This window comes from Onychostoma macrolepis, chromosome 04 (genome assembly GCF_012432095.1).
Source record: "Onychostoma macrolepis isolate SWU-2019 chromosome 04, ASM1243209v1, whole genome shotgun sequence".
In the NCBI taxonomy this organism is placed as follows: Eukaryota; Metazoa; Chordata; class Actinopteri; order Cypriniformes; family Cyprinidae; genus Onychostoma; species Onychostoma macrolepis.
The window spans coordinates 23,256,571-23,270,646 of NC_081158.1; the positions used below are offsets into that span (position 1 = coordinate 23,256,571).

General features: G+C 35.4%; 1 protein-coding gene across 1 annotated transcript; it reads right to left on the bottom strand.

The window, feature by feature from the left end:
- Positions 1 to 4,881: 4,881 nt before the first annotated feature.
- On the bottom strand, positions 4,882 to 13,165 carry LOC131538523 (plexin-C1-like). Its single transcript, XM_058772390.1, has 13 exons — positions 12,206 to 13,165; positions 11,936 to 12,061; positions 11,529 to 11,663; positions 8,778 to 8,878; positions 8,538 to 8,649; positions 8,065 to 8,442; positions 7,007 to 7,036; positions 6,756 to 6,889; positions 6,486 to 6,665; positions 6,219 to 6,333; positions 5,745 to 5,918; positions 5,422 to 5,583; positions 4,882 to 5,262 (listed from the first exon to the last, which is right to left on the bottom strand). The coding sequence occupies exons 1-13, from the start codon at positions 13,103 to 13,105 to the stop codon at positions 5,125 to 5,127; spliced, it is 2,685 nt and encodes an 894-aa protein (XP_058628373.1). The 5' UTR covers positions 13,106 to 13,165; the 3' UTR covers positions 4,882 to 5,124.
- Between the last annotated feature and the right edge of the window lie 911 nt (positions 13,166 to 14,076).

A 14,076-nucleotide genomic window follows, 5' to 3' on the forward strand; every position in this document is an offset into this window, starting at 1 on the left:
AAAGTCTTTTAAATGAATTGGTAGATATGATTCACAAAACTGATGTTAACAATTTGTTCACAAATTTCAAGAACTCTTTATTAATTGACTTATCATATGACTTCAGAAGGCTTGGACTGCAACTCATGAACATTATTTATGGTGATTTTATGCTGCTTTTGCATCCCTTTTGAAGTTTGAAAGCTCCAATCTCTGTTTACTGTAACTGAATGAAAAAGAGTGATGAACACATTATTCAAAATTAAATAAAGGATTGAAAAAGCACTATAAAACATTGTGAATGTAGTCAACATGATAGCTTTGGGTCATAATTTAATGGCAATATTCGAGAGAGAAGCAGCAATGTCTAATTTGTGAACAAGTCATTCTTTTCAGTCAAATCGTTTTAATGAATCAGCTAATTTGATTCACAAAACCAGTGTGAACTCCTGTGAAATTTCAGTCTGTTTTTCAATCAAAACTATGACTTAAGAAGGCTTAGAAAACAGTTCATATTTACAATGCATTTATAGTGCTTTTGCATCCCTTTTGAAGCTTGAAAGCTGCAGTCCCCATTCACCGAAAAAGAGCAACTAGCACATTATTCAAAATGTCTCCTTTTGTGCTCCATTGAAAAAAAAAGACAGAAATTTTTAGGTGAACTGTTTCTTTAAATCTGTCCGTTAATCATTTTCCATCACATTAATAGGTTTGGTTTTCGTGTGGCTAGATTTAGCTTTTCTCTTTCTTATTATTTTTCTCTCAGCATCATTGTGCTCAATTGGAACCATGTAGATGGAGCATAATGAATAAAAAGTCATTTCTCTTTTCCCTCCTGAAACACTTTTCTGGCGACCAGCAACAAAAGATGTGTTCCCAGAAGGGCATCTGCCTTCCTGGTAGCAGACACACACACACACACACACATACACGCGCGCACACGCACACACACACACACACACACACACACACACACACACACACACACACAAAACAAACACATAACCTTGATGTGCACACTGAGTGAGGGCAGGAGAGTGTCTCCTTTCATGGTCTAAGGAGTTGAGAGATGAGAGGAATTTCTCTGGGATTACCTACAGTACAGCAGGCTTCCCAGAATTCCTCACACCAGGAAATGGATTTCTAGGAAGTGGTGATTAGAACGAAGTGGCAGAACGCCAGACAAGTAGGATCACCCATCAGCAGCTCCTCCCCTTCTGATGCATACACACTCTCTCTCTCTCTCTCTTCCCTTCTTCTCTCTGTCAAAATGCTTGCTAACTCAGGGACAGTACTAATGCACATATCATGGTATCATTGTATTATTTTCTGTATTATTATCATCTTGATGACATTTTCCTAAGACTTCCAACATGCATGGCACACCATACTTGAATACAGACAATGCTTGAATGAGAATGTCTGCTCATTTCAATCATCAAGTGATCTCTCAGAAAAGATCTCTCATCATGCCCCAAATTACAATAAATGGCATAAATTAGATTACAAATTGCAACGGATTAAAATCATTTATTAATTTTAACGGATGTGAAATAAGGTACCTAAACTGATTTTATTTTATTTTTCTGAAAGTGACTATAATAATACTTAAATTCATTCATGACTGGGGCAGATTTTATTCTTTTTGTATATATTTATGTATATATTTAATATACTGTAATAATTATCAAATTATTTTTTTTCTATGGCTATAGCATGAATGAATTATTTTATTTTGTTATATGTATATATTTTTGAAAAGAGACTAAAGAATTATCAAATTGTTTTCTTCTCATTTATGGCTAGAGCATGAATTATTTATTTTATTTTATGTACATATTTGAACTAAGAATGTTAAAATTGTTAATGTGAAATGTTTTTATCATTAATGGTTGAAACAGATTACATTTTATGTATATATTTATGGAAAGAGATTGTAATAATGATCAAATTGCTAATTACTGTGAAGTATTTTTTTCTAATTTATGGCTCATTATTTTTTCCCTCATTCATACATTTTATACACTTCCGTTGTTATGTCACATTTTTGTCAGTGTTTTAACTGATCCACTGCCTCTTTCTGTCTGTGTTTCTCACTCTCTTTCAGTCTTTCGCTTCAGCTCACCTCGTCACATGAGATTTATTGAGTCTAAATTAGTGTTGGGGAAGCCGGTTTGTTTTCCTTGCAGTTTAGTCTCTCTCTGATTACTGTCTTTGCATGCTTTTGTCACTTGTATTTAGTCAGGCAGAGGGAATTGACTCTAAACATTGAACTGAGCCTAACAGAAGAACTGCAGTATCGTTCAGTCGAAATTTTGTGGAAATTACTTGACAAGAAGTTTTATATATCTAATGAACCATTTAATTCCAAGAATGTTTGCTCACAGATTGTTTAAGGGCGTTATAAAGAGTTGAACCTTTGCACAGAGCTGTCACCTGTCTTGTTAGCCAGAGGGTGAATAGGCCACCTGTGTGAACTGTTTAGGTTGTTAGGTTTTATGACCCTTCTTTCTCTCTCTCTAACACACACACACACACACACAAAGGAGATGTGAATTGACAAGTGAGATATGTTTGTGTGACAGGTTTTGCTTATTATGGGGACCAAATGTCCATGCAGAAATCACCTACATTGTGTGGAGTTCCCATGTGGAAAACAGCCTAATGCATTTGCAAAATAATAAACAAATAAAAATGACAGTTAGCTTCAAGAATAGATAAAAGATAAAAAAATATTATTTGCTCAGTATAAAAACACTAGAATTGAAACGGAAAGTCTTCATGATGGTGGAATTATTATTAAAAATATTATTACTTAAATAAAATATCTTTCTTTGTAAACAAGCTCATTAAAACATGCACAGTCCTTCCACAAAAAAAAAAAAAAAAAAAAAAAACCCAGAACACCTTGTCCTCTGCCATCATAAGCGCTGTTTAGTTAGGCTTATAAAACATACTCATGCTCATTCCATAATTATTTTTTTCGGTTTCATAAATATTTCCATATTTCTATTTATTCCTGCACATAAATCTCTCGGGGTCTCCTCAGGGACGTGGTGACAGCCTGCGGTGCTGTGTCTGTGAGGAGAGGTTCAGACGAGGATTCTGAGAAATCTCCATATACCCCTGAATGTGCAGATAACAAGTATTAACCGGGGTTTATTGGAAGCAGATGCCCTTTTCCCAAAAATCTCAGCAGGGTTAATTTCTGAGAGTTCAGGACTGCTTCTTTCTCTGCTGTGATCGAGGGGAGTGTTTATGTGAGTGTGAGCGCAGTGATTTTTCTGTGAATGATGCTTGAGTTCCTCGAAGGGCTTGCCAACTGATGTGTTTCTTTTGCTGATCTGAAAGCTGAATCAGTAAATTCATGTAATATGTGTATATATATATATATACACACCACCAGTAAAAAGTCTGAATATTAATTATTATTTTTTTTTTTAATCTTTTACTATTTCTGAAATAAGTCTCTTATGTTTTCTATTTAAATGTTCTATTTAAAAGTTTTAAAGTTCCTGGCATGAAAAAAGCTGAATTTTCAGCAGCCATTACTCCAGTCTTCAGTGTCAAGTGATTTTTTGGAAATCATTCTAAAATGTTGATTTGGAGCTCAAGAAAAATATTATTATTATAAATGTGTACAATGGATGCGCTGCTTAATATATTTTTTTTATAACTGTGATTAACCACCATTCAAGAGTTGGGGTAAGTAAGATTTAAAGTAAGATCTTCAAAGATTTCTGAAAGAAAATTGCACAAAAATATTAAAGAGCAAAAATAGTTTTCAACATTGATAATAATAAGAACCATTATAATAACGGAGCACCAATAATAATTGATAATAACTGCGCACCAAATCAGCATATTAGAATGATTTCTGAAGGACACTGAAGACTGGAGTAATGACTGCTGATAGTGCCATCACAGGAATAAATTACATTTTAAAACTGTACTGTTTTTAATCAAATAAATGCAGCCTGGGCGAGCATAAGAGATTTCTTTTAAAAACAAGAATCTTAATATAAACTAAGGGTGAAATAAAAATGTGCCCCCTCAGACTAAAGATCTATGTAAAAATGCATAATTAAGAAGAAGTGGTTCTGCCTATTGGAAAATGCTTCAGGTTTCCTGGAACATTAGAAGGAGTGGATAATGTGCTATTGATCCTTCCACAAGCGAAGAACTCAGGAATGTGGCTCGTCTTGTTGCTATAGTGATAACAGTCTCTCCATACCTTTATTTTTATCACTGTCTGATGGATTGTGTCTGAAGCATGAGCTGTAATTGCATGAGTGTGTATCTTTGTGTATTTGTGGGGTCTATCATAAGTGCACTAGTGATGCTTTTCTGCTAGAATAATTATGGTAATTTGAGTTCTTTGAAGCAGTTCTTCTTTTCAAAGGTAATTTGCAGTGACTCTATTAGCAGAATAATAGAGAAACTATTTGCCTTATTACATTCAGAGCAGGCATTGGGTTTTGGTGTTTTTCTTTGTTCTGCCTCTCATTTTGTTTTCTTTTATCACCCTTTCAGAAGGAATATTTCCATTTTGTGAAATTCTGATTGTTGTGTAGGCACTGGTAAAGTAGCATACACAAGCTTTTGGTAGATGTAGTTTCTCTGCTGAATTAGGTCTATTTTTGCACACAGCCTTACATGTTACAGAATGAAAATGTACCACAATAATTGCGCAACTATAAAATCTTAACATTTTATGGTAAGTTTTCTGTATTATATTCAGATATTTATATTGCATATAGGAGTTATTTTGATAATAAAATGTATTACCAATTCATGCCAGTGATATTTCAATAAAATGATATGCCTGAAAGGGTTTATAGCTGAGTTAAATCATGTAACTATAGTAGCCTAATAATCTGAATATGCCTTTGAAATGATCATGGAAAAATGTTTATTTAATTATACTTTGTTTTACAGTATACTGATAACATCAAAATATTAGGTTAATAAGAGAACAATGAAAGAGATACAATCAAAGCCTTCTAATGCAAAATAATTGTACTACAGTGCTAAATAACAGACCAGTCCTCTGTAAGAACTTTGAAAGGCTATGTTTTTACAGCATATCATAATATGTAAGTATAAGGCGCCACCTGCTGTCTGGAGAACAGATTAGCTATTATATTAAATCCGATAAATAAATAACAAAGTACAAAAGATAAGAAAAAAGAATAAGAATATTAAAGAAAATACTATAGAAAAAAATTGCAAATACTCTGGTCTTTCTCCACTTAGGATAATATAAAAATCCCCAACACTGATCTGAAATGACAATGAAAGAAATGTCCTACTCATAAAATATCTCATAAAGTTGACAAAGATGTATAATAAACTAAACAGTGTAGAGATTCTCCCTCCCATAATCTATTGAGAGACAGCATTACATTTACCATTTGCAAGAAAATATCAAAACGCACTTACATTGAGTTTGTCCACTGTTGGGACGGCTCCAAATTTGCCTTTAATCTTACAGATAACAGAATAGGACTTGATCTTCTCCAGAACACACTGATACTGCTGATCTCCCTGTAGACCCGTCACAGTCACCTCATTCATACTCAAATTCAGCATATCTGCCCTTTTCTGAGAAACAGAGAGTGTGGGATGGTTTGGAGGTTGTGAGTTTCACATGCTGATGTGCAGAAACCCTGACTGCTCACAATAATAATAATAATATTTACTGAAAGTTTTTTAATACCTACGCATGCCACTGCATTCGGACTGTACACTGATGTTAAACTCACCTCAATGTTCACCTGTAGATCTTTGGCCACCTGTAAGCTGGTGAATCCAGTGATTAGTGGATCATGCTCATAGGACAAATACCCACAGTCCACAGTGGAGTTCCCCACATGCAAGCTTAAAGAACCACATTCATAATTATAATAATAGCATTTGGGGGAGTGAAACCACATGTCCTGAGAAAGAGAAAATATAAATAATACATGTGACGTGCAGAGTGAAGCTACATGTAAGCTTTGAATAGAATAAATAATAATATTTAGTTTGAATTAATAAATATTGACAGTCAATGAAGTACATTTAACAATTCTACTAGCAAATTAAACAATCTGCTAAACTAGAACTGGTGTGAATATGGGCTGTTTGACTGTTGATCTCCATATGTCAGATCCAGTGCTGTAGACAGCAAGACTGGATCCTCTTTAGGGTAAGGTTCATTTTTAGCCTAATGCAGGAGTAATAAGCACACGTCTTACCCCTGAGTTTGTGTTGTATTGTGTTTTCAGATCATAGTGTCTATAACTGGAATTGACAGTAACTGATTCCACAAATTCCAGATTGCTGCCTTGAACATGAATCTTCCTTCCACCGCTGAAGAGACATTTAAGAAAATTTAATCAAAAACCAGACATCAGAATTAGGGAGGAGCCAAATCCATTATATATGGTATAAAATAATATATAATATCTGAATTACAACAATAATCATGAAAAAATCTGTCAATAAAAAGTCCCAAGAATGACCTGCTCCAGCTGACTGTGGGCTGTATTCCAGTGCAGCTGGGTTGAGAACTGTAAGTGATGATGCTGTTACCATGACAACGGTCGTCAGGAGTAACAACACACACTTTCACTGTTCCTTTAGTTCCACTCGGAGGAATGTGGAACCTTAAAGTGTCACTGGAGCGATCAAACACTGGAGATCTGAAGAGAAACATTCATGTCCAGATATACAATATCATTTATCTGAATACACACACATTCATATATACCACTAAACAAACACAGTCTCACTCTTTAGGAATGCACTCCAGATCCCCTCGAATACGGATTTTAGTGACAGATTCCAGGTTCCTTCCTCTTAGTGAAACATTGTTTCTGCCATGGAAAGAAACCTTGTTGGGCTCCAGAGAGAGAATTTCAGGTTCCTACAGGACAGCAATTGGTGAACATGTAAGATGCAGCAAAAAAGTATTTAAAAGGACATTTAACATGACCTTAGGTCCTCATAAAGAAAAATCCTCAGTAGTCGGTATGACACTTACTTCATATTTCCTCTCATCACTACATACATCCTAAAGAGAGGAGATTTATTTATTTATTTTTAGGCTCTGCATTTCTTACTGTGTATAAGAAGCACTTGGTGAATTATCTTTGATATTCAGGCAGTCTTTCAGCACCAGCCTCTCTGTGATTTTCTGATCCCCAACAGCCACTTCAGCTGAGATATTTAAACCTGTATGGATTATTAAAAAGTAATGATAATAACATTTTTGAAAAGGTTTTCTGGATACAACATTGCAGAATAGACCAGACAGGCTGATCAGGACTTCTCACATTGATACTGAATTTATCCATTTAACAGACATCCAAAGTGGCTTACATTGCATACAACTAGTCTCCTTTATTTTGCTTGTATTTCATTTTAGGAGATACTTGAAAAAAAAAAAAAGAAAATTTTTTTTTCTCAGCTTATGAGAAACTTTATCGTAAAATGTATTAGTTTCAGATGTGTCATGAGGTTTACTACCATGGTTACGGTTGCTGAGAAAGTGAAAGGAAATAACACTAAGATATTTAGATATGCTCTGTGGTCACAGAATTTATCAAAACATTTCTTTCCTACAACATACAGACGCACATACATTATTGAATCAGTGTTACTAGTTCCCGTGTGTATAAGTGAGAAATCAGAGGCAAAAACTTGAAATGTTGTCATCGTAAGTTATGTATTGCTGATTTATGAGTTCTCTGTTGGGTATTTACACTTTCTTCCTGCTATTTATCAATCGCTTGTGCTAATTCCCTTCCTATTATTTTTAATGTAATAGCAGCAGAGTTGCCAAGTTCACTTATATGTGACTTAAACAATTGTTTCTTCAAGAGTCTTATAGATTTTGGGAATTACTGTTTGCATTTTTTGGGGCTTATTCATGGAATTTGGCCTTGTTAGTAGAAAATGACTGCTTTATCTTCTGAAGATGTTTCTCTGTCTATTAATGCCATGGCAGACTCTGCTCTGTCTGTTTAAATATGCATGTGGTGTCAGAGGCATGTAAGACTGTGCTCTTTTTCCATTGAAATGCTGCTGTTATGCATGTCAGCTGCATGCAATAGCTGCGTTTAATGAAATGGTAAGAAATTTCTCAATAAAATTGATAGCCATCAATGCAGTCATATTATATTTGTAAATAGTATATTTAGATACATATAGTGGCTGGAGTGTACTGAGGACAATAAAATCTTGCTTTAAGTGTGGTATGTGTGCACATTGAATACAAAGCACACAACACCAATCCACTGCACTGACAGAGAACCAACCTCCAGTAGATAGTAGCTGGTCAGAAAAACTACAGTAGCAGTTTGGGAAAACTGCATCCAGATCAGACCCGTCACACAGCTTCACACTTCCTGTGATGAAGGTGCATGAGAAGGTGGGATTTCCTGTGCTCTCCAGACTCAAGGAAAGATGTAGAGTAATCTGTGTAGGAGTGGGCATTGACTGGTCAGTAGAAATTGCTAGTATCTTTTCAATGCAATGAAAAATGGTCCTATTTGAAGTTAATATAACAATACCTTGCTGGAAGATTTCTCTGCCCAAACCTGAAAAGAAACCAGCAGATCCTGAAGGGAGTCTTTAGGGGTGAACAACCATGAAGATTTTGTACATTCATCTTGGATGGAGCATCTAGACAAGCAGAAATATATCATTTGGAGTTGTTATTGCCACGCTGGATATGCTATTGGTTTTTTTAAACTAGCTAGCATATCCTACACTTTTTTTTTACTTGTAAGTGTAACAGATATTAATCTGACCTCTGTGTGTTCACACACCAGCCGCAGAGAGGATCCAGAGCAGCTCTGCAGTCTTTCAGAGTGCTGAATTTAGCACATGAAACCACAGACACTCTTCTTAACTGCATCAAAGGCATGAGCAGAAAGCAAAACACAAAAACAAAAATCCACTAATGAGTTTGCACGACTTTTTGAAATAAGGAAAAATTTAACAAAAAAAACGCAGTCAGAAAAAAAGATTACAATCATTCCTTCTGCAGCTCTATTAAAACACATTGCATCAGTGTTACAGTATAGTTTATAATCATTAGATGCCAGGGTAATATAACACAAGCTATGGTGCACACATTTACAAAGAAAGAAAGAAAAGCATTCAGATTTTATAATATATTTTGTATATTAGACTTATGATGTTAATAACTGTGAAAATGCAGGTTGATAGGCTGTTATCCTTCAAGCATAAAGAAACAACATACTTAAAAAAAAATCTCCTGCAAAAGCAAATACTTCTTTAAAACTATTTTAACTCATAACTCTAACTCTATATACAAACATCAGATGATTAGCCATATACACGACAAGCGGATATGATAAATGTGAAACACTACTATCTTCAGTCTTTTGCTTGTTCAGTGTGCAGTGGAGCGCACAGGAGTTTGTCAATTAGAATTTGTATTTGCTGCTTTCAAACAATCTCTATTGTAGGAATCGTTACACACTCTCAGAAAAGAAGGTACAAAAGCTGTCACTTTGTACTTAAAAGTTCCATATTGATAACTTAATGGTACCTAAATGCAGAGGTGGGTAGAGTACCCAAAAACTGTACTCAAGTAAAAGTAAAAGTACTTGAAGAAATATTTACTCAAGTAAAAGTAAAAGTAATAGTCTGAATAGTTACTTGAGTAAGAGTAAAAAAGTATCGGATAAAAAAACTACTCAAGTAGTTAGTTACTAGTTACTTTGGATCATATACTGAATATAATCTATTTTTATTTAGATATATAGATATTTAGATACATTTTTATACACACGCACACACACACACACACACTGCCGTTCAAAATACCTTTAATTTTTTTTTAATGTAATTTATTTCAGTGATGCAAATCAGAATTTTTATCAGCCTGATTTATTATCAATGCTGTTCTTTTTTAGCTTTCTAATCATAAAAGAATCCTGAACAAACTGTCACAGGTTCCAAAAAATATTAAGCAGCAAAACTGTTTCCTGTTGAAAAAAACAGCATATGCTGGTTAGGTATGTTTTGAAGCATGGGATGCTGGTTTGAACTGATTTAAGCTGGTCCAACCAGCTCAAGACCAGCACATGACCAGCACAAACCAGCATCCCAGCTTCAAAACATACCTAACCAGCATATGCTGTTTTTTTTGTTTTTGTTTTTTTTCAACAACACTGGTAACAAAACAATATATTTGAATGGTTTCTGAAGGATCATATTACACCGAAAACTGGAGTAACAGCTGATACAAATTCTGATTTGCATCACTGAGTTAAATTAAATTAAAAGTTTAATTATGTATTATAAATGTATATAACCTCTGACACGGAGAAGAGTGAAATCTCCTCACATGACCGCTACAGAACATCTGAACATAACGAATCAAATGCACATTGACGGATCTTCTTCCGTCTGTTCCGCAAAATGTAAACAAATGTAGCCTTTATTTCTGCAAGCGTAAATATTGTGAAAATTTCCATATTAATTGTGTCTAGGCAAGGCATTCCTCCTGGAACTAACGCTGGTTTGGCGGGTGTTTATTTCTTACTCCGTCACAGCTTATTTAATGAATCAAATATACATTGTATTTAATGTGTAAGGTACATGTACAACAAACTGTAATGTCATAGTGGTATCGTGAACTGTAATCGAATCTATACCTGTGGAACCGTCAGCACACGCGGTGTTCTTCTAATAAAGATCTTCATAGCTAGTAAACCATAGCCTTTGCTTTCAACTGACTGTTGATCCAGAGCCACGTCTTCAGCGCTCTTGATGTTACAACTCTGAGTGAGAACCGCCTCAGACGACTCAGCGCGCGGCAGGAACTGAACGAATCATTCAAACTGATTCGCGAACCGATTCATTGGTCTGCCAACTGGTTTGATCAAGCCTTGAATAGAATTGACTCAAAAGAATGAATCATTCGCGAACGGCAACGCTCATTGCCCAGAAAAAAAAGTAGATGGCGCGCTTGGAATAAACTGAAGGATTTTTAACTTGTATGCATTAAGATAAAGTAACGAGAGGAGCGTCGCCCACAGTAACGAAGTAAAAGTACCGTTTTTTCACTAAAAATGTACTTGAGTAAGAGTAAAAGTACCCATTTTTAAATATACTCTAAAAGTATTAGTTACCCAAAAAATGTACTCAAGTAAATGTAACGAAGTAAATGTAACTCGTTACTACCCACCTCTGCCTAAATGGTATAAATGTACCTTTTGAAAAGGTATGGCCACAGTGACCGCTTTTGTACCTTTTTTTCAGAGAGTGTAGAAATGAAGGTAACTTGACCTGAATGAATATTCAATATATATTTACAAAGGGCTGGAAACAGAAATGCAAGGGTGAAAAATTTATTTGTTTCTCAAAACACTGAGTTTTTTTAAACTTGGTCTGAAGATTCAGTATATGAATGAATGGTTTCACCGAGTGTGCCTCAAGTACAACTTTTAGTTTGGCGAGTAAGCAATTTAAAATGAAGTGTTTTCAGTGTTGATTCTTTTTATTGACTGTACATTTTTAAATCTCACCTGTTTCTTCAGAGCAATGTAGATATGTTTGAAATCTACTGGATCAAAGGGCATTCTGGGAAGCACTGCACGTTCATCATCAGATTTGTACAGCACTATTGGACAGCCTGGTGTGAATTTCTCATCCAACATCAGCTAAAAATATAAACAACAGCACTATCCAAACTTTAGCCAAATCATTATATGACTGTGGTGCTTTATTCATGCAATTGATTAATTTCGCTGTTCATTGCTGGGATATCAAATATTTTTTGTGCTTAACAATACTTCTTGATGCATAAGCCTTATAATGTTAACAAGGCCCCACAAATTCACCGGTGCAATGCAACCTACTTATATCCTCAGTGTTTTTTAACTAGAGATGATAACATTTAAGAAACTAGTGAAAAATAGAATACGAGGCAGGCCTTTATGAGTTGTCCATCACTGGTTCCTATGAACAACACAATCCAGGATTCAATCCTCATTGCTGCTGCTGCTGACATTGAGCTGTACCTGAACACCACAGAGAGCGGCTGAAGTTCAGTACCACTCTGAAACACAAACAACATATACTGAATATAGTGTATAGACTATAGTGAATTACGTTTATCATGCAACATGTATTCTATTACAAATGTTATTCAAGTCTCTGTAAGGCAAAATACTGTTTAAAAAGTATATAAGTAATTTCCAACCTCAGATCCACAAGGCTTTTCACCAATAGCGCAGAAGCCCTTCACTCGGCCTTGAACATTACTGATATCGTACAGAGCCAGCGCGCTGTTCTCCGGATCCTGCTGATTCTGCGCACTGAACACACCTGCCCAAATAACACCGTTCACTGAGGGAATAACGGTGGAGGCGACGAGCACTGGACGAACTTTATCACTGCAGCATCGTATCGTTGCAGCCTGTAGGGATTTGATTATGTCTATCTTTTTTACTTTAGAGCTGTTCATCCACAGGACGAGCACTTTCCTCTCGGAGTCAGTCTTTGCGTTGAGAAATAAATAGGATTCTGAGGGCGAAACTCTCTGGAATCCGTCAACAAACTCCACATCTCTCACTGTGCTCTGAATGATGGCATCTGATCCTTCTGCTGTTCTTGAGAAAATCCCTCCTGGTTGAGACTGTAAAGTGTTCCACAAGCTAGCAACAGAATACCTGGCATCTTGAGCTTTTGCATCGTCTTCTTTTTTCCCAACCAAAAGGTAGCTACCGGCTATGAAGGCAACAGATTTCTCATTCTGTTGTGGTCCTACCAATATATCACTTTCATAGTAAATACTGTTTGTTATGTCATTTATATCAAGAACTTCACAATATCCATATTTAAAAGTCCCACACGTTATCAGGGTGCCGTTGGCTTCAAAAGGCACCAGGATGTTGACTCTGTTATGGTGAGGGGCATCAGTGATGTCTTTCCTCTTCTCCTCATTCAGATCGTGTCTCATCTGATGTAGTCGATGGTCAGTAAGAACAAATAACTTACTGTTACCAACTACAAAGTCCTTAATGTCTCCATCAAAGTTCACCACATCATCGCAAATGCAATATTTCAAAAGTAAAAGTATTCCAAGTAAGTATCTTCCCATCTTATTAAATAAGTAGTTGGATAAGCAGTTGGATAGGCCTACTAGTGTATTTGATGACGAGATCAGCTGCGCTCAGATGAGTATAAGGGTGAAGTGGGTGGATGTGAAGTAGCTCTGTGAGATGAGGGCGGAGGTCTGGCAACAACAGAGACATTTTAATTTCTAAAACGAAGACAAACTTTACAAACAGTTACTTGAGTGAACGTTGAAATAAATAAATAAAAATACTATAATAAAATTAAATGAAAAAGTATGCTTAATCGTTTTAAAATGTAACTTATGACATCAAGTGAAAGAAGATTTTTACGAAGTACAAGATCAACGTGTTTAATAATAATATTCATACTGGTTTTTGTCCTGACGCAAACATCACAAAACCTGTCACCCATCATGTATAATTCACTTTGCAGACAAGGTAAAAAGCATACATCTGTATATGTTAAAAACAAATTAGGCTATTAGTTTTGGGACATACTACTGCTTCTTTAATTGTTGACCCTGTTATATAAAGCTAAATTAATTACTATGAAAATGATTCTTTTAACTTTTCTGTACATGCAACACATGGCAAAAATATATGGCTATAAATAGCAGTCTCTCCATACTTTTATTTTATCACTCTCTGATGGATTGTGTCTCAAAGCATGAGCTGTAATTGTATTAGTGTGTCTTTGTATATGTGGGGTCATCACTCGTCATTGTGTGTTTGTTTATAGCCTCTCAAGTGTAGATTAATTTTGATTGTTGTTTATGGCACTGAAATAGTTGCAAACAGGAAGTAAGATGTAGTTTCTCAGCTTGTTTATTTTTGCATGTTTCTGTATGTACAGAATAAAAACGTGTCATAGTAATGGCACTAAAAAAATATTACAACTCTGTGCACAGCAACCACTATGAATATTGGAGAAATGTGGTTGTTAATGCATTAACCACTTGCATATGCAGGAAATACCATTACACATAGCAAAAAA

Bases quoted from the DNA above. Each gene is read 5' to 3' on its own strand.
- LOC131538523 (XM_058772390.1), bottom strand. From the start codon at position 13,105: ATGGGAAGATACTTACTTGGAATACTTTTACTTTTGAAATATTGCATT. The intron at 8,879-11,528 runs GTGAGATTTAAA...CCTTTGATGCAG, and splicing joins ACATTGCTCTGAAGAAACAG to TTAAGAAGAGTGTCTGTGGT. The intron at 7,037-8,064 runs TGACATGCATAA...TCCTCTCTTTAG, and splicing joins ACGCAGCTATTGCATGCAGC to GATGTATGTAGTGATGAGAG.